At 36.4% G+C, this 21,661-nt stretch overlaps 1 protein-coding gene across 1 annotated transcript; it reads right to left on the bottom strand.

Annotated features, from left to right (window-relative positions):
- Positions 1-5,954: 5,954 nt before the first annotated feature.
- LOC145772661 (dynein regulatory complex subunit 7-like) lies at positions 5,955-19,993 on the bottom strand. The gene is made up of 17 exons (XM_082584535.1): positions 19,808-19,993; positions 18,342-18,510; positions 17,754-17,925; positions 16,920-17,068; positions 16,346-16,504; positions 15,912-16,026; positions 15,203-15,306; positions 14,038-14,243; positions 13,217-13,332; positions 12,566-12,758; positions 11,421-11,577; positions 10,981-11,196; positions 10,287-10,373; positions 9,313-9,447; positions 8,245-8,439; positions 7,347-7,486; positions 5,955-6,587 (listed from the first exon to the last, which is right to left on the bottom strand). The coding sequence occupies exons 1-17, from the start codon at positions 19,930-19,932 to the stop codon at positions 6,506-6,508; spliced, it is 2,520 nt and encodes an 839-aa protein (XP_082440661.1). The 5' UTR covers positions 19,933-19,993; the 3' UTR covers positions 5,955-6,505.
- Between the last annotated feature and the right edge of the window lie 1,668 nt (positions 19,994-21,661).

Here is a 21,661-nt window from a genome sequence, read left to right as displayed (position 1 = left end):
AATGAAGTCAAAGAAGCGCAATCGCCTGGATGTCGAAAGCGACACAAGAATCGCCCTCAGTACCACAAAGCCCAGGATCACAAAGCTGGCGGCTGAAGTCCAGGTCCAACCTTTGCATTGAATGTTTACCGCGCATTGTCATCTTGTATTTAGTATTGTATTGCATTTTGATTGCCATAGTTAGCATTTGAAATACATAGACTAGCAATAAACACTTTTGTTTTTGAAAATTGATCTTGAGGGTAATAGGCTCACTTCAGGTTGGAGATTAGGGTAACAGCCAAAAAAGGCTGAGAACCACTGATTAGCTGTTCATTCTTTAGCTTGGATCTAATTTAAACAAAAATTAAGTCTTAAAAATTGCCCACCTAGTTTCAAACTAGGAGGGCAAAGAAAAAGCTAGGGGGGCAAGCAAAGGGACTAGGTGGGCAATTGGAACTAGGTGGACAATTGCCCACCTAGTTTATATGTGAAAAGATGCTATGGGCTACCTAGAAAGAACAAGAAAATTCAGTTGCTTTAAACAAGAAAGATGTAAATGAACAGAGTTACAAAATGAAATCCACTTAAAGGGGAACTGTACTCAATTTTAGCCCTATAGCCAGTTAAAAATATAAAAATGCGACAATTTCCATCGTACCAAAACATATCCCTATTATTTTTCGTTAAGAAGCAATTTCCGAATCACTTTTATCAAAACTGGAAAGGACTACTTTGATGACATATGGGTAGAGTTACGCTCTCAAGTCAGCTTCCTGGGTCTATGAGTGATTAATGGTAAAAGTTGTGAGAATTGCGAAGTAGTTGCGTTGAAAGAAAGGTTTCGTTCGTGAGAAATGATGTAGGCATCTAGTGATGCCACCCAATGATGATATAGCATAAATATATAAAAATAACTGCAATGAAATACAACGAATTCTCACGCTCGGTAGCCTACTGGTACTGCTGCGCACTCTATAACTTAGGCTATCACAACAACTTCATACCAGAATACTGGTTTTGGTTGGCAGCGCGGGTGCCAGATGTTTCGTCCCTGAGATCTTTCGTCCCGACGTTTCGACCCTACAAGACATCGGCTACTTTGGTGGAAAGTGCGATAGTGAGAGTGGCAAAACAACGCCGAAAGATCTCAGGGACGAAACATCTGGCAAGCGTGCGAGATTGAGAGTGGCAACACACCGCGAACGAAAAGAAGTTTTATTTGAAATGATTTGTTAATACCTCTGCTTCGTGAAGAAGCTGGCGACATTCCAATAAATGTCCAGCTCTTTATGGCAGCGCTAACCTACTCCCAGTCAGCTAAATTTTACATTTGACTTGAACAGCTGAAGTCACCAGACATTGAAAACGCTGCATTTGCCCCTTGCTGTTTTCAGTGTTGCTACCTCGTTTTAAGCTGATAGATCGCAGAAGTGAAGTGTTCCATAAAAATGTAGAAAAGCTACAGACTTGCTGTTTTACGATAAAACTAGGATCAAACTTAAACAAAAATTAAGTCTTAAAAATTGCCCCCCTAGTTTCAAACTAGGGGGGCAAATAAAGGGCTAGGGGGGCAATAGAAGAGACTAGGTGGGCAATTGCCCACCTAGCTAATATGTGAAAAGATGTTATGCTAACAGCTTGTTTCACAATATTTTTTTTTCAAAAATGCAAATTTTAGGCCTACATGATATTTTTTCAAAAAACTGAAAAAAAAACAACTTAGGCTATCTTTTATTTTTTCATTCGTTACTAAAATTGTATTTTTCATTTTGTAACTGTTAAGAAGTTCTTGTTTTTTATACGATTTTTCTATGCTTTTAGTTGATTTCATTGATTCACATAATTTTGTTTTCAATTTCTCTTGCTTTTCCAGACACTGAAGAACCTGTTTTAGGTGGCGAAAGCTGTTATAATTGAATTCTAAAATTACTGAACCTTTCTGATTTCATTTAATTTTTTCTAGGAATTACGTATTCAAGCATAATCATAAATCTGTGCGACCCTATATTATAGGCCTACTGCTTTTTGTACAATATCTTGGCTATAACTAGGCTTCACACGTCAGTAGCCTATTCCCTAGGCTTGGTTTGAATATAATAATATAACCACATGGAGGAAAAGCGAAATTTTTTTTTATGTAGGCCTACTGAACTAAAAAAAAAAAATAACTCAACCTCATATCCGTGAGTTAACTTAGCCTACACAACCTGTTGATTTCAAATTTTTTTAGGCTATGTTTGATGTTTTTATATCTGATCTAACTTCTCTCCACAAACTATTTCAAGTGAATTAAACAAATATTATAAAATTCTATTTTATAAAATTGTACAAAATACCTGAAGGCAATACCTTATGGCATGTCTTATTTTTGCCTTGATGATCATAAATAACAAGATCAGAAAGGTCAGACTTTTCATGCAACTCGAGATAAACTAAAAACTTTTCTGCAAAACCGGTTTTGCAGCCTCAGATAACTCGTGTTTATTTATTCATAGAAATATTACAAATAAGGCCTGAGATTTTCTAAATTAAGATGCAAAATGTTAAAAAGGCTGGCAAGAAAAGCACACGACTGAGCTGCACGCAACTGTGCCGCTTGTATCTATTTGGCTGTGAGATCTCCACGTAAAATTCGAGTAATAAGCAAATGCAGTAGTTGATAATGATTATAGCCTACGAGTTCTATGTCTTCGTGATAAATATGGTAGGCCTAGTCGGACCACTCGGCAAGCGACAACTCAGCAAGTGCTTCAATTCTGCAAGTAGGCTGTACATTTCAGCTACTGCCAATTCAGCAAATGAAATTTTCGTCAAGCATTGGACTTGCTTGGTCATCGCTTGCTAGCCTACAATGAATTTGTTGACTTGTTACATGCCAATGTATCGGCTTGCCAGTTTTTACTTGCTTATAGGTTCATCATTTACCTATTTTAGCCACTCGCTGGAATGTTGCTAGCTCAGTTGTCACTTGCTCAACTGCAATGTGCTGAGTTTGCAACTGCTGAGTTGTAGGAGACTCGATAAATATGATAAAGATCAAGCTTGTTAAATCTTGTTAACCCTTTAATGCCCAGTGTAGTCAATTGGCACACCTTAATTGAGGCCCTTTGAGGGGCCCCTGTTTCTTTTTTAAAAACAAACATGTTGCCATGTCATGGTTTAATCTACCATTTTATCTCTTGTGAAGACAATAAAAGCAAAGAAATTTATTGGAAACACTGTTACCCACAATTCCCTTCCGAAGAAAGCATGGTGATGAGGCAGGTGACCATTGAAAAGTTGAAATTGTTAGTAAATGAGGCAGCTTCAAAGCACTGCAGATGTGTTTATTTGAAGAAATGATTGCACTTTTGTGAGTTTTCATATAGTCTTTTCAACAAATAACTATCTTAAATACTTTAATTTTGAAGTTTCTGTTTTTAATTTTAGTAATGTTACCCAAAATTTTGATGTAGCCAATCATAAAATGGCTACTTTGGGCATAGAGAGACTCCAAATTCCATGGAATAGAATAAATTTCTGAATTTTGTTTTACTTTTTTATGCAGATTTCTTTTTCTGTAACGCCACCTGAATTATTTACAATTGATGAAAATAATGTAGGTCTAGATTTGGTGTTGGATGGGATAGTTGTGCCCGCTGGTGACATTTCAGAGTAGGCTATGAGGATGAGTCCGATGAAGATGCAGAAATGCCTACTTCCTCATCAAGGAAAGCCACAAGTTGAAGTGGTTGAGGAAAGTCTGAAAGAGGTTCAGCCGACAAAACGCTCAACCAGTAAAACCACAAAATACCAGTAAGCTATACGTAGAAGAAGGAGGTATTTAAACCCAGTTTGGATGTTCAGTGGGAGGATCAAGGGTATATTCTATCTGAATATGAAACCTCTTTGGAGTATTTTTTAGAGTTTTTTGATGACGAGCCATTTGGAAATATTGTCCGTGAATCAAAACTCTACGCTCATCAAAAAAGACGGACGTGTCTTTATTACATCTATTGCTGAAATGAAAAAGCTTATAAGAGTGCTCCTATACATCAGTATTGTAAAGATGCCTTCAAGAAGGATGTACTGGGAAAGGCGACCGAGATACTCTCCAATAGCTGACTGCATGCCGCGCAATAGATTTGAAACGCTGTTGCGTTACATGCACTTCAATGATAACACAAATATGAAGAAAAGAGACGAGGAAGGCTATGACAAACTATTCAAAGTGAATCCCTTGATAGAGCATCTGCAACCGAAATCTCAGCAAATTCCTCCGGAGGAGTATAATGCCATCGATGACGTCATAGTACATCAAAATCGTCATAGTTAATAAACAAATAGCCTGCCAAAAATCTTAAAGTCACTTTAGCTTTCTGGTTACTCTTTGTAAAATGAATATAACATTTCTTCTTCGGTTTTTGACCTTCAGCAATCGAATTTACAAGACAATTTGTATCTAAGAATTTTTATATTTGTGCATTCTGTATGCCCAATGTAGCCGTTTGGCAACATTTTTTAATTTTTCATTTAAAACACAAAAAATGAAAATTTTGATAAAAATGGATTTATTGGTCACAAATGTCACTGAAAAAAAAAAAAAATTTTTTTTTTTTTGTTGAAAGTAGTCCGGGCATTAAAGGGTTGCTATGTTATGCCTTTTAGTGTAATCATGTAGGTAGCCCATTGGTTCTCTAACCGGGATTTTGCAAGGGATCCGTAAAAGTTTCCAAATTTACAGGTATTATTGATAAATTACAGCATTTAAAATTTGGTTGAGCTTTATATGTGTATTCCGGTGATTCCCCAAGTGTGTGTCGCTACGGTCTGATGATATTGTTTGAAATTTTACAGGTCGTCGCAGAAAAGTTCGGTCTCTTAATTAAACAACTTTCATATAAAAGCGTTAAATTATTTTATAAGGCTTTGTCAACATAGCCTATAAATTACAAAAAAATAACTCAACAAAGCATTCAATCCACTCAGGACCTTTAGCAATGCAAAGTTGTGAATCCACAGCATCAAATGTAACGTCTGATTTGGTGCACAACATGTTCTGGCTGTTCAATCGGTTTTGAGTCATGGTTTACAAGTAATTTTTTGATAAAATAAATTTCGTTTGTATGATTGAGCCGGTGAAGTGGTTTTGTAGGAGTGTTCCGTGCTCAGAAAATCTTTTTCTTTTTAATTCATAGTTCCCACAACAAATTTAGCTTGCGAGTAGCCTACTCTTTATTCCAGCTTTCTCTAATTTTGTTAACATCTTCCTGTAATTTCATCAGCTGATTGTCCATTGAACAGTCCTTTCGCTCTATGAAAAAGTTACGGTAGTGGAGGGAATGTTGTTTAGAATTGTAGTCCACATAATGGCATAACGGGACAGCTTTCTTTAGAGTTTCCTATCTGGCCGGCGGTTACAATTGAAAATGACACAAGCTTACATTCGATCAATAACTCCAAAGTTGATATGACATCTGGACAATACTGTAGCCTACACCAGTGGTTCTCAACCGGGGATCCGCGAAGCGATTTCAGGGGGTCCGTGAAAGTTTTCGAGTTTTCATCACGATTGATAAATTACAAAATTTAAAAATTGGTTGGTTGTGCTTTATTTGTGTATTAGCCTACCGTGATTTTCGAACTGTACTTCCCAATAAACTGGTTAAACGATATCGGCTACGTATAGTCGTTACAGTGATTGTGCCTTCGAAAAAATACGTTACTGATCTTGGGATGGTCGCTTTTTTGGCAGGTATGCGTTTTAGCAAGCAAAGAGACCAAATTTAGTACCGTACGTGCAAATTTTCACAACAATCTTCTTCACAAATTAACAACCTTTGAGCGTTCCTAGATATCGATAAACATTGAAAGGCAGATCAGAAAATGGCCTTTTTTAGGCAGTGAGTGGCTGACATCCGCTGTTTGAAATACTGTTAGCACTTAGTGTTTCCTACCGCTGCATGTTAATCAACGTCAACCACATCACAGACTCGTACATAGAGAAAACTCTATTCTGCAGTCCATCACCACATGCTTTATAAGGCTACTGTTGAATCGCATCATTATTCCTCCCGACGCCAGCTTCTTGTAGTGCTGTTTAACGAAAGGCGCTGAAAAATGTTACAAGCAATTCTGCAGACTCGTTTTCATAAATCCGCATGAGTTGTAAGTAAAGTATAAATGTCTTACATAGATTTCATATACAAAGGGATAGACGAAATAAATATTTGGTGACAAAAACATTCACTTCAGCATAAAAAAGTAATTTTAAATCTTTTAATGAAACAAAATACAAAATGCAACACACATTGACAATCGTAGCCAACTCTCGGAGATTGATTTGCATTTGTAAGTTCGCAGTAAAACTAACGGCACACTAGATTTAGCATCCCGCTCCTAAATTAGTCCTGTTCTCAAAGATTATCTCGATTTTAGCTGGTATCTGTTACATAGACGTCTAGTTCTGATGTTGTGTGGTCGGACAATACATATATAATATATTTGAAAACTTGGTTTTTAAAGATAGAATATCAATAAAGATTTAAAAGTAAATGGAAAGTCTTGGGTCTTGCCTTAACTTCTGCTCCAGCTGCATGTACTTGTGAGGGGCACTCTGTTTGTGCCTAAGAACAGAAGAACAAGTTATAAAATAATTTCTGTTGCAGTTTTTGTAATAATATGCTGGAAGCACTGCTTGTTGCAATCAGCGCAAGGAATGTCTGATTCTCCCGAAGCTACATTCTTGCGCTGACTGCAACGCGTTTATTGTTCAGTTTAATCAGTTCGACTTGTGCACTGATAGAGAGTACACGTGTAGTTTTTCCCCTCAGTTAACTTCACAAATAAAAAGTATCAAACAACTTCCAGCCTGCCAACATTAAACCAAGCATGAAACGGATTTCGTTGCAGCACGTATCAAACTGCATGATAGATAATAACCAATTTCACAGGCTTGAGTGCAATGCGTATTGCGTTGGCTGTAATCCGATGATATCGAAAAAAAGTGACAAAACTTATTTTTACAGCTGGCATCAAATGTATTTTATATGATAACAACAGATCCTAAACTTTTTGATAACTTAAGTGTTTTTGAGACTGCTCTCTATTCAGCCACAACCAATGCATGGGATAATTTACAGACAACAGCACTTCAACAAGCAGAAACTTCACTCAGTCAATCTCGGTGACTGGGCCCGCGTCAGTAGTTCAAAACCTCTACAAATAGGCGAAACTGCCAAGATTAAGCTCTCAAAGCGGCAAAATCAGTTCGAGGATAAAGATCCCCAGAAGCAATTGATGACTATATTGAGATGGAAGAGACGATAATATAATTTGTGTGATGGTAACAACGAAAAGAAATCATTGAGCGATGTTGAAATTACCTGTTCAGACGCAGTTCTAGGATATGGATCCTGAACATAGCCTCAGAGCAGTAGTTGAAGTATTGCTCTTCATCGTCTTTCGTCATGACCACTTGTTTTTGTTGGTATTCCTGCTGCTTCTTGTGAAGCTCCGTTGTTTCCTGGTGGTATGAAGACAACATGAAAGACCACTCCGCACTGCTTACATCTCCTTTGGATGGTTGTGTTTTGTCACAGAAAAGTTGTGTTGTGTCACAGAAAGGCCGTTGAAAAGTTAATTTGGGCGCGACACCAAAACAAACAAAATCAGAGCCAAAAAGTAAACATAAAACAAGGAATGTATCACAACAGAGGTTAAATTACAAGTGAGTTCATCAAGGAAAGGGGTGTGTTTCCACCAAAAGGTAGGAATTGTCTAAAAAAAACATTACGCAATGGATGCCAACGCGAAAATCTTTCTTAAAATCTAAGTTTGAAAATCTAGCAAGCTTGTACAACTATTGCTAGACTACAAGTCTGTTCAGTGTTCATCGTAGTCAAAAGTTTGAAATGTTCAGTATGACCGATGTGGTATTGAAAACTTGCTAATGGGCAGATAGTCTGCTTAAAAATGGCATATGTAAACTGTACATGACCAAGTCCTGCGGGAAGTCACATCGTTGGGGCTTTTCCCAGCGAGGACAATGACACGTTTTGTGACGTTACGACAACATGTGAGGCTGTGAGCTACTGCAGTTACGCCAGATGCACTGTCACATAAAGCAAAATGTAAAGTGATCTCGTTTCCTCTGATGTTGTGACCAGGGACACGTGTTTCTATTGCCCCCCTAACTACTTAGTAGCCTACCTCTCGATAATATGAAGCAGATAAAAAGGAGATGTTCCACAGTTCAAAAGGATAAGATCCACTGAAACCAACCTTTTCAAAGCGAAGTTGTATCAAGTTAGCCTTGTCAATTAGTCGTTGTTTGAGGTCGGAGAGGCAGTCTTCCTTCAACTTGAAAGCCTGAGTTTTGTTGATCTTGTCTGGGTTGCCAATCTGAGCCAGGAAGGGAGCAAGATAATCCATTTCCATCTCCTGGCGACGAAGTTTCTCCTCCATAGCCAGTCGATCCTGCGATGAGCAAATACAACATAAATTACACTATGCAAAAAAAATTAAAAGCGAATTGTCTGACACAACTTTTTTTCGTACGCATCCAAGTAATTTTCAACTGATGACTTAAAAAATGCAATAATTTTTTTTTTTTTCTATCATCTGTCGTTTAAAGATACAGTATTCACGAAATAGCTAAAAGATTACAAAGCAAAAATTGGGCTACATGGCGTTATACAACTTTAATCTAAAATTCGCATTTCTGCGCTACAAAATATACTTTGAGAGTGTCACATAGCTACAACAATGTAGAATAACATCAAAGTGATTTTAAAACGAACTACTTCAGGCGTCATTCTTCTGCATAAGTTGGCTAGGCGTATTCAGCGTTAAAAAGAATAGTTCGGTAAGTCGTAGCTGTGATAATCAAGAAAATGAAGTATCTTCTGACAGGTTTAGCTGTGATAATTATGTAACTTGGACTTGGGCAACAATTTTCGCACACTACTTGAAAAGGCGGTGTCAATCATATTCAGCCTCATTTCTGCACATGCTTGGAAACACTAGCCAGTGCTAGCCTAAGATGTTATTAAGTTTAGAAATCATAGTGTTTGTTGTCTCCATTGATGCACTGCTATATGCTTCAGCTTGTTGCAGTTGAATCAAAGGTATAGACTTTGAAATGATTTTAAATTAAATATGGATTTGCTACGTTTGAATGATTTGATGCGCTTGAATGATTTGATGCGCTTGAATGTTTCAGATTTTCTCATATTGTTTGTTGGAAAGACGCAAAAATGTAACTTTTGTTCACACAAATAGTAAACAATGAGTTTCATGCGGAAGCAGGATGATGGCTGTGATTCAAAGCAACAGTACGTCATCACTCACGAGTTCCTTGCGGTGCTTCTTCGCCTTCTCATTCCTTTCCGTGTCATACACCGATATTGTGAGGTCTGACGCAATCTCTTCTTTTTGTCTGTCGGAAAGTATGTCCCGAACTTCTTCTTCGGAGGTGCGTACTGCCTACAACACAAACGACAAGGTCAACTGCGAGTCAAATGCTTATATCTTAAGGATAAAAGCATTATTGGAAGATTAATTCTGGCAGTTCCACAAACTTGTGGAAGTTTAAAACCACAGTCGTCAGCTCGATCACCGAAGTTGACTCTCTGAAGATTCCACGTGTGGTGAGTTAAAATACTTACTTTTCCTCCACTAGATAACGCTAAATGCAGTTTAAAGCATCTAGTGGAGGAAAAGTAAGAGCAAGCGTTAAGCATCCTGGTCAATTGCATACAACAATGAAAGAAGTATCGCTATTCGCTATGTATCCTGTATGATCGCGCCGTTTCTTTAGACAGGAGTCCATTGACTGATTTATTGGATTTGTTTGATCTTTCATGAACCGTAGTTGAAAATTGCAAACGGCACATACAAGTACCCTAGTTGCAACCAAACACGAAAGAATAAATTACCTAAGGACGAAAATAAATGAATACAATTTTGAGCATTAGAATTTGGACATTGCAATAAAAATCCCGTAAAATAGTAGCAAGAGCGAACGAGAGATGAACAATTGAACATACTCGACAATTGTTCAAAGTTGTCAACTCCATGTGCAGGCAACCTGAGTTTTAACCAAATACGAATGAAAACAAAACAAAAAGTAAGTGAAGGAATTCTTACAGATTAGAAGAAAATTAGAGTTTGAAAATGATCGCGCAAGTTGTTCAAAATAGTACGAAGAGAGTGCAGAAGAAACGAAAACGGATAAAAAAGCACACAAAATTTTGAAAAACAAAGCAACTGGTTGGCACAGGATTAAACGACAAGTTGAGGCTCCGATCACATCTTCCTCTCACCTGTATGCTGGACCGCTGAGCCTGGACCAAGTTCACCAGGTCTACGTAGATAGGTAGATTCTTGGAAACAGCTTTATGTGTGTCCACCTGGAGAAATAATGATGGAGTTACATGTGATGCGTTGGTTTCTAAGTTACTGAGTTACTGACATGCCACACCAGAAAGATGGAAGTTCATTTGAAACTGAAAGTCAAGGTACTGCAGCAGCATGAATGGCACTTTGTCATTTTTCTTGAAATGAAAATGACTTGTGGTCAACTTTAAGAGATCTACTGTAAATTCTAAAATAGGTTTATCAGAAAAAGTTTCTTCTAAATGGTAGCCGGATCTTGTTTAATACTACCGTGATCAGTGATATAATATACCGACTGACAGTTTAGCGTTTAGACAATGTATTTAATTATTTATATAACGTTGCGTCCATGGTAAGAACAATGCTTTTGTAGATTCTGTAAACAAAGGTCCACAAACAACCACCCAGCTTGGGCAGTGATAGTTTGTGATTTTCTTTGAGGTAGTTTTAAAGTCTGCTAACGGCCATCTCAAACATCACCTTCATGCCACACGACCAAAAACAGTTTTGATCGAGGCAAACGCAGAGATGAATTAAACTCTCGATTCCAGCCATAGCCTGGAGAAGGCACAGAACAAAAAGAAAAGGAAACATCTTCATAAAAAAGAGGAAAATGCCCACCTGGAATGTGGAGGTCATGTCTGGATTCCATTGCAGGTTGCCTCCTTTCTCCTCAGCATTCGGAGGGATAAAGTAGTCTCTGGTGGATGAGGTGATGTTGGAATCTTCCCGGTGGTAGGTTAATTGGATCTTGTCATCAGAGAGGATGAAGATTTGTTCAGCGACGTCTTCATTCGCAGGAAGATTTCGATTCCGATGAAACCTTTCGGTTATTTTCTACAAGAGCAATTCAATGTAAATCCAACATTAGTTTAGTTCATATAAACACTGATTTTATTTATTGCCACAAACATCTAGAAAAAGGTAGAAGAGACAAAATACGAATCTTAAAATGTGCTTGAAAGCGAGATAGGCTAAACAATTTGGTACTACGCAATCGATTTTAGCAAAAATTGTAATAAATTGGCGAAGCTACGACAAAACTGGTGAACCTAACATACCAAGATAGGCCGGGGAAGCCCTTCAGCTGTGGCAGGGGCTACTTTCTTCTGCCTGACACCGAAGGCAACGTGACGATAAAACAGAAAGTCGTCGCGGTTTACAAAATGCTCGGCCATGTCTGTGGGTGACTCGACCCGCTTCGATAGCCCATCGACTCTAAACAATGACATGAACAATGTAACAACCTAGGTGTAAGCGACGTTACACGATGACATCGACATTGACGACATCGATGAAGAATATGATCTTTCAATCACTGCTTGAGATACGAGGGGAACCTCACAAAAACTGTTGACAGCCAATTTGTACGATGGTGGTCAGTTGCTATTACTTATATATGCATTCCAATGGTGGGCGGAAGGCATTGTCACACGGGCAGCGGCCACTGCCGTATTTCAATTATATCTAAAACAGCAACAATCAAAATTGAGATTCGCTGTGCATCATACAAAGCCACAGGTATCTTATGTTTGTTTAATAATTGCCATGTAGTGCAATGCAAGCTGCAACAAGATCTTGAAAAGAACGATTGGCTTTGCTTTAACGTTTCATCAAACAGCACAGCTGGTTTCTGCAAGAAACCACAGCTACATCTATCGGGAAAAACATACCAGAAAATCAAAATAATCTACTAGATATCGTCTTGTGGGGATCTATTGCAGTCAGCCACACTGAGTGGTTTAACTTTGGGCACAAAACATGTCATCGACTTCACGTCTACAATCTTAAGAAGTGTGATATTAACCAGGGCTGTGGAGTCTGACGAAAAATATGCGACTCCGACTTCTCGATTCGTAAGATGCCGACTCCAATTTCAGTGTTGCCAGATTTTTTCAAACTTGTGGATTATTTAAAAAAAATTAATCATGAGTTTTAGGAAGCGTAGTGCACAAAAGCTGTGCTGTTGTAAACGATAAAGTTTTGGTGTTGTTTATCATATTGTGAACCGTTTAAAATTCAAGTAATGTTTAAGCAAAGCAGATTCGCGTTTGTTTTTATTGTTTACCGTTTTGTATCACGTTGGAGTCGGACTTTTTTTAACGACTTCGTTTACGTGAAAATCTCTCCGACTCCACAGCCCTAAGCCCCTGATGTTAACGAATTGTAAAGTCGACTAGCTATCACATAATGATTAGCAAGATACCTGGCAGAATCATAGAAGAGCATGGTCCTGTCTGTCTCTGGCCCTGGAAAGTTTGCTTTATAAACGTGCTCCTTTAAGGAACGTTGCCTCCCTTCCACAAACTCTTCCGTGACAATTTCCCCTTCGTGTGTTTTCGCTTTTAGCTTGTCCGCTCTGTTCTCGTATGTTTCTTGAACTTTTCGAAGTAGAGTTACTGAAAATAATTTGACAAGTTACTATCATAGATTACGCTTTAACTTAAAATACTGCACTCCGCTCAATAAGTTGAAATCATGAATGATTGAGTAAAACATTTCGCATTCAGAGAGTTGAGGACAGGGAGCGTCCACTGATGATTCAGTTTGAAAACTGAAACAGACCAAGAATTATACCAACAACACAAAAGCAAATATACAAGTGAAAGTGAAACCATTTAATCATTTTTCTTTGCATTATATAGAACGAAAATGCAAAGAGACCATAGTACCTTGTATGTTGTACTATATGATATAAGAAACGTTATGTTGACGTTTAACATGTTTATGAAAAAGCGCAGTAGTCTGATGTAAAAAGCGTTAGCATTGCAATAAATAAAACTATTTTTTATTGCGTATTGGATTTTCGTTATTCCACCATTGTGCAACAGCATGATGTAAGAAACACCCCACTCACAATCATTATCGTTGAACACCGATAACTTTGTCACCAGGCCATCCTTCATCAAGTAGTTGGCGTATTTGTCAACTCTTGCCTTTTTGTACAAAATTGTCTTCTTTCCCAACGGACATCTGAAAGTGCCACATTAGAAAAAAGTGAAAGTGTTTCTGAAGTGTTTCTTTTTATGCTTATGCTACAATAGAAAAGGACTTTGACTAATTGACTGATCTTCTAGGTTTGGTGGCTGTGCAAATTTCAGATAGTGTTTTTCAAACACTGTTTTATCGATGCATATATAGTTTATGCCATCTTTTCTTTTTGTTGGTACTGAATTTGTGTGCTTACTTTGTCGTTCTCTACAATGTTCGTGCCAGCAATAAAAAATAAAACAAAATTGACGTGACTAAAATTTTACAGAAATAGCACACAATGAAATGTTGCTGTCAACTCTGTATGTAGAAGTAAAAATTAAAATGTCCTTCAACAGACACACAACTTGGGCATGCGATGAGAAAGGATGATATAGATCGGGTCAAAACTGTGGCAAGGATACTTTCGTTCAAAGTGAATGAAGAGAAAGAAAGGTGTTAAACTAGATAGTTTGCTGTGGAAAGAAATAGGTGTGGCACATGGTTAAAAAAAAGCTGAAGACAATAATCGATAAAGATTTTGCGGTAAACCGGCCACTTTATATGCCAACCGGAAAGACCTCTAAATACCAAGAAAACGATTATAAAAAAGAGAATAAGAGCAACGTGTAATTTGTAATAGGATTACTCTATTAGTGAAAGGATATTCTAATTTTTACAATCATTCTAAGCCAAGCTCTTCCTAACCTAGTTTCAAATTCCTTCTTGTTGATGATAATTGGAAGAACCCATGGGGCTGGCATATCCAGATGTTTATCATCTTCATTGTCCTGCTCTTCATCATCAAGATCATAAAGCTCTTCCTCCACATCCGGGATATCTAGAGTAGTTCTGTCCGCACCCACAAGCATGTATTCCCATTTGGTAGCGTCAGACAGATCAAACCCCATATCCTAAAGCACAAAATTCCTGGTAACAGGAATTGTTATAATCGCCATTTAATTTACGTTGTTTTTATGTAACTTGTGACCAGCCTCACCACATAATCACATTCAGCGTTTTCTGGTACAGACGTTGGAATTGATTACCACCGCACTGGGCGTGTAATCAATGAAGAGTTCTGTACCACGTTCCTCAGTTGATTGTTTTGCGTTTCTTTCTTACTATATATTGCGTTGCTTTTATACACTGAATCAGTAAGTACAAGACTGGTGCTGGTAGATCTGAGATCGATTCCAGGTCGGGTCAAACCGAAGACTTTAAAAATGGTACCGATTGTGTTCTATCCTGCATAGCGCAGTGAGAATGAGTCGGGTAATAATGTGATAACATCGTAAACCTGATACAAATTAAAAATGAGCCCTGTCGCTAAAAGACCTTAGCTGTTGTAGAGCGACAATAAATAAAACCATAACATTATTATTATTATTAGTAAGTACAAGAAGTAAATGGTTTTCTCACATGGTTGGCTACTGTTACTACTGTTATTATTGTTTATTTTATATTAAACGTCTGGAAATACAACAGGAATATACATCAAAATGAAATTCTAGAAAAAACTTAAAAGTTCTTTTAGCGTGAGTTAATATAAAAAGCAAGTCTTAAAAAATAACTTCATAACGCAAAAACAAACGCTAGAAGCAGAGCTATTGAATACTTTAGCAAAAACATAAAAATTATTGCACATCTAACTAAATTGAACTAAATATATTATTTACAGGCTCTTTCCAGTACCCGACATTCCAGATCCACACAGGGGTATTTCAAATGCAGTATTCCGAAACAAAACAACATTGCGATGTCAATGAAAAACAAGAAACAGATTACAAACGGATTTTTTTGTTGTTATTAACATATAGTTTGAACATCGGATCACACTTTGTCAATACGTGTGAAGATAAAGCTCACTCACCGCACAACCATTGGAGCAATCTTGCATGTTCGCCCAGTAATTAGTGTGATTCCACACGCTCTCAATACCCAAAAAGCTTGTGCTTTGAGGAGGGTATGGGCGACCTAAAAAATTCATTCCTTTGAGCAAATGAAACGAGGAAGATTGAACGGGTATTTGTGACAATGAAAAACAGATTTAATCAAATTTTCTAAGGGTGAAGAAGAATTGCCATGAACCTCCCACACATCATAAAATTGTGATATAAAACCATACCAGTTCCAGTTGAGCGTTCAACCAAAAAAATGATGTCTGAGTGCCCCCACTCAAACACATGTTCTAAAATCTAAAAGACGCGATGCACAATGGATGCGCTGCATTAGCTTCCAAGCATGGTGTGGATAGGGGGTTAATTGGGGCGCGGAACAATAACATTCCTAGTAATCCTAGGCTTCCAAACAAGATGCTATAACAAAAACATACGCATCGTACATCCTGGACTCACTGGAATAGTTTTAGGCCCCTATATTTATAAGGGCTCCTGAGTCCTGACCCAAAACTACTTCTTGGACCTCGCCTGCCAAGGCAACTGAGTGTGAGTAGGCTAATTTAAACGCTCTGTAATTAAGCTTTTAAACAAATCTTCGTGTTGAGTTGCTCTGGGCTCTTACCAATATTGACATCAAGGTACGAGCATGATTGCCATAATGTTGCAAGCACTTAAACAAACCTGTAAATGGTTCAATGAAAAAGTCCTCCGGGACTTCTCTCTTCCCCCCACGCACCAGCACCCACGAGTGGATGCGCAAGCCAAATAAAAGATCTGGAGGAGGTTTTTCAAGTTCCTGAAAAAAGCAGCATCTCTTACCACCAAATGTTATGTTACTGCAAATAATTACAACGGGTAATCAGAAAGTCCAAATTAAACAATAAAATAAAAACATTGATTTCCGGGAGCTTAAATAATTTAAAAGAAATATTTATGCAAGTGAAAGTTGTCATCATCTTTTATCTCACATGAACGTATTTATGTTGACAACAACCAAAATTTTCTGGGATGTTAGTTTCGGTAAGACCATGTATAATAAAAATTATTTTATTTATCATCAACAAACTTATCTGAAAACATATCAAAGGCAAGAGGCGTATTGATCCAATACTTACAGCCAGTCTTTCTTCTTCTTCTTCCAAAAACTTTGCCTCTTCATCTTCTTCCTCTTTCTTTTTACGAGCTTCCATTTTCAAAATGAATTTACTCCGAAGATCTCGAGGTGGTTTGACAGTATATTTCCTAGGGTCTGGTTTTTTTTCTTCTTTCACCTCCTGCAAGCATTAATTAGTAGTCACACGGGTAGATCAGCTACAGTCTATACGTCAATTCGATCATATGGAGATAAAAATGTAAAAAGTTTCCTCAAGCTTTATGGAAACATTTTAGTTTGAAAGTAATAACTTTCACTAACAGATGTCTCTTCGATAGACAACAACTTAATTAGATTAAATGAATTTACTTAAAAAACCCAATAGGCTAAACTAACAAAGTAAGATATTAAATTCGAACGTTTTTAGCAAAACTCTCTACCTCCATCAGGAAATAACTATGCTATGCTACTTTATTAACTTATTGTTTTGTTTTTTTGGATATACAATTGCTATCCGATTAAGCTGTTGTCTATCGTTTGTCCATAGTATTCTGAAATTATTTTTCTCCCAAAGTTATATCTATATGGTACCGTACCTCTTCCTTTGGAACCAATGCAGGGCAAACTTCTCTGGTTTCGTCGCTGATGCAGATTTCCTTGGTCGCGTAACCACTGACGACGTAAGCGTCATAGCCAGCCCCAAGCAACAGGGAGCAAAGAAGGTTACTAAAGTCGAAACAATTGCCTGAAAACCATGACCATGAACTACTTCTTTTTCGTATTTTGTTATGAAACTTAAGCACAAGTGGTGGCCACTGGCCAGTGGCTACAGAGCAGCTTCCGCTGTTAGCCTGACGTCAATATCATGCATCACATACAAGCAGGGTACTCAGTGATAAGGGTTGAGGGGTAGTGGGGTATACATTGATCGCAAAATAACGCCAAGTGATTTTAGACTTTTCTTGAAGTTACTTGCTTTGTTCAGCGTGAGGTGGTACAATGCTAGAAAACTAAATCACTTTAAACAAGCAACGAAGCAAAAATTAACAAATTTTACTCTGCACTGCAACTTTAAGAAATGGAAACATAGCCACATCTTCTTGAACAATCAAAAAACATAAATAAGAAAATTGAGGCTTTTGTGGCATCCGATGGAGGTAGCCCTTCGTACTTCTAAAGTTTTTTGCAGATTAAATTAAGGTTATATAACAATGTATGTTTAATATCTTTCCAGGTATCACCGATTTATTGTTTTTGCCTATTTTTCAGGACCTTCTGATAATCCTCCTTTTAGGGTGAAACAGGCTGTAAAGGTTTTAGAAAGTAATAACTATATTTAATGTAAATATGCAAAAAGATGCCATCCACCAGTGAATACTGTAATAATTTAAAATTAAAAGTGACGTTGCAATTGCTGTTGTTAAGGTCACCTGCTTGCTTTAATAAAACTGTGCTGGGGGAGTATAATCGTGTGGGGAGTTCTGCGGGTAGAGATAACTGCTCCATCGTTAGGTAGTCAGATACAAACTCTGCACAACCTTGCCAATGATAAAGTTCCTTATAGGATAGTAGTGTGGGCCGAAGCGTGGTGCAAACAAATTTCTGAAAAATAGAAAATATTTTTTAAAGAATATTATCATTCATTGTTTTGTCTTACAATTCAAAGACAAAACCATAAAAAACTAATACTTTTTTTACTTTTCAGTTACTTGCATTTTTTAGTAAAAGTTTAGTTGCTTGAAAAAATAATAAACAGCGTTGGCGTACAATAACATTAAGCCACACTCACTTTATGATGTTATCATGTTTTTTGAGACAACAAATTACAATCAAAATTAGCTTTCATTGTATCGTCGTCGCCGTATCTTGTATAAAACAACGCATAACAATATAATCCTTTACAGAAATTATATATTGTAGGCTACAGTTTTCTTCAACAGTGTAAGTTTTACATTACTAACAATTGCATGCGATGAAGTAAAAATATTAATGCTATATATAGAAGATAGAAATCTCACCTCTATACCACATTCATTTGTTGGGTTAAGAAGCAATGGTTTTCTATCACGAAACAAATGAACATATTGTCTTCTGAAATTCTCGACATATGCAAGAATTAATTTTTCTTTGTTGGTGTTTTCCTGATAAGAATCAGGATACTCTGATGTGCCCAACCTCCCTGAAAATCTATGAAATAAAATCATTCAGTTCAAAGATGATAATGAAAGTGAAAACAATAGGCAACTGAGATGTGGGAAATTTTTAACAATTAAGACTGGCTTTGTTAGTTTCTGCATGTGTTTAACCAGCTTCAGTTAAGACGCTAATATAAAAAATAATAGACATATCATGATTTATTCTATCCAAACAATGGCATTCAAGTTGAAGAAAGAAAAGCAATTTGCCGCTTGGTGCCGATGAAAAAATAAACTGACAAAAAAATATTAAATATAAACTAATATTATACATATATAAAAAAGACCTCTGTCATGTCTACAAAGATTTATAAGCATTAGGGGTTAGGACATTAAAATAGCAGCCGTAAAATGCCACATTTTTGTGATAAACTTATTAGGTTATCGTACTTAAGATAATATCTCTGAGGCACAAGCAAAGCTTTATAAACATGTGAGAGCACTTCAAATGTTGATAACTAAACTAACAAAATACTATATATAATTGAAAGACAGTATGTTGAAAGACAGCTTTATAATACTTTACAATAGGTTATACGTAATATTTTCTTTCCAAAATATTTTAGATATATATCCATATTTGCAAATTTTTAAAAATCTTTTAACATAAACAAACCAACATTTTGTAAACTTAATAAGAACAATGGACAATTGATCGTTGTGGAAGATCACAGTAGCCGACGCCTTATTCAGGTAGGGCAGATGATGATGATACCAATTACCAAATATAGTCACTAAAAACCTTCTGAAGATAGTTTTTTCTAGATCCATAGCAAACAGATAATATTATCAAAAGAGAGCGTGCTCAACTAGCTCAGTAGGCTACTTGAAGCAAAATTGAACTATTAATATCATCGATATGCACTACTCCAAGTGCTCAATACCAAGCAAAAAGGCCGAGGAGAGCAAATAATATCAAATATATATACATAGTTGCTAGCATTAACCACCTAGAAACCTTTTAAAATTAACCATTTTTTTATGTCCATTAGGCTACATTGTGTAATAATATATAGTGTCATTACTATCAAATATATAAATAGTTACTGTTTATTTAGAAGCAGTCTATTAAAGTTTTTAGGTAACTAGTAACTATATTTGATATAATTAGCTCTGTTTGGATTTCTTCTGTCATTACTATAGTGCCATTACTATCAAGTATAGTTACTGTTTACCTAGACAAAGTCTATTAAAGTATTTAGGTACCTAGTAACTATATTTGATTAGCTCTGTTTGGATTTCTTGCTCGACTGTAAGTACTTTTTTGCAGTATTAATATATTCTATTACGTTGTGGTGGAGATTGGTTCTTCCACTTCCTCTTCAAGCTGGACAGCCTCCAATTCCTCTTGCAACTCTTTTACATCTTCTTGAGTATTATTTTCTTCTAATCCATCTTCAGGAATGATATCCATCCCAATAAAACATGTAGGACAACAAAACGTATATATTCAAACTGATATAATTTGTTGTTGATTTTCTGCAATGCAATTTTTGATTAGGTTATAGTTTGATAAATAACAAACAATGCAATAAACAAAAATATTGAACTATAAATCAAGGCTCAAGTTTTAGCTAGTTGTTGAATGACCCTCAAAAATTCTCAATGACTATTGAACCAACACTCACAAAGAGAAGTAGTCTAGAACCTTTATCACTCTGCTATATAGGATACAATAGGGTTACCGTACTTGGAAAGTTCATTTTTCAAAGTAAAATTTAAAATAATTTGTGCATAACCTGACAACTTGAAGCGACTTAAATTATCACCTATAATGTCCTCTATCATACAACCAAAAACAAGTATTGTCAATTTAAATTTTAATGCAGATTTAGGACAAACAAACATACAATTGATTTTTCAATTAATCTCAAGCCCCAAATTAGTTGAAAAACCGTCATTGCATACTAAATAACTGGATATGTTTTTGAACCACTACGGTAAATATTTACATGTGGTTAAAAGCAAATGCTTGCTTTGAAATCAAAATCATACAGCAAACACATACCAAAATTGTTTACCTATATCTTTAATGATATTGACATATATATAAATGTTTTCCAAAAAAGCCAAAAATTTAGTTTTGAAAGAAAAGAATACAAAGTTTTCAGTCAAACAGATGTAGGCCTACTTTGGGTGCAACCTAATTTGTAACCTCACTTTGTACCCTGAAAAGATCGAGAGAAAAAATAGCACAAAGCTGAAGTCGCTAATTGGAGTTTCAGCAAAAATTTTAAAGTTAGGGTTAGGATTAAGCGGAAACTCCAATCTGTGTGCTATTTTGGCTTTTTTTAATTTTTTTCTACGTTTTTTCAGGGTAAGAAATGAGGGTGCAAATGGTTCAGGGTACGAATTAGGTTGCATTCGCTTATCTTGACTAAGCAAACCGAAACTAACATGGATTATCGTATGTACTTTCATAAATTACATTGAACCCTCGGATCATATGGTGGCAGTAGCCTACGGTAAGTATGTAAAAATGTTATCAAGCTTCACAAATAATAATAATAATGGTGTTACAAGCACAGTAGTGCTTTTACACCTTCAAGATAACTTACATAGCAATATTAAATAAAAAAATAAAAAATCGAAATAGAATATTAACAAGGAAGTCATAAACAAGAGAAAAAACAGCTAGAAAAACGAGTCAATGCTACCTAGAGCATACATATCTTATAGAGGCACAACATAACATTAAAAATCAAACAAAAACACCTGGGGCTGGAGACACCATACCGGTATAAGATGGAATATAACTGTCAGTAGAGATAGGTAACAATACATCATACATTGTGGGCTACATACGATATATAAATGTACAAGTTACAAGATGTAGTGAAATATTAACGTGGAGGCGGCCAGTACTTTCAAAATATGACTACCCAAGTGGATAAAATTTAACTTCTCTATTTCTCCAGTGGTGATCCAGTCTTGCTTTGAAGCTGTTCAAACTAGGTGCTGTGACAATTTTCTCGGGTAAGTTATTCCATTCATTAACAATCCGATTCGGAAAAAAATTTCTTCGCTTTGTTGTTTTGAAGGTACTGATTTTTAATTTACATTTGTGACCTCGAGTGTTGTAGACACCTTCATGTAAGAAAAAAAGTTCTTTTTCATTAACATCATAAAAATTTTGAAGATAC

Source organism: Aplidium turbinatum, chromosome 1, assembly GCF_918807975.1.
Source record: "Aplidium turbinatum chromosome 1, kaAplTurb1.1, whole genome shotgun sequence".
NCBI lineage: Eukaryota > Metazoa > Chordata > Ascidiacea > Aplousobranchia > Polyclinidae > Aplidium > Aplidium turbinatum.
This window is presented reverse-complemented; position numbering and strand designations above follow the sequence as displayed.

Coding starts and splice junctions, on each gene's coding strand:
- LOC145772661 (XM_082584535.1), bottom strand. CDS start 19,932: ATGGATATCATTCCTGAAGATGGATTAGAAGAAAATAATACTCAAGAA. Junction 16,505..16,919: donor CATTGGTTCCAAAGGAAGAG/GTACGGTACCAT, acceptor TAATGCTTGCAG/GAGGTGAAAGAAGAAAAAAA. Junction 14,244..15,202: donor ATTGCTCCAATGGTTGTGCG/GTGAGTGAGCTT, acceptor TTTGTGCTTTAG/GATATGGGGTTTGATCTGTC.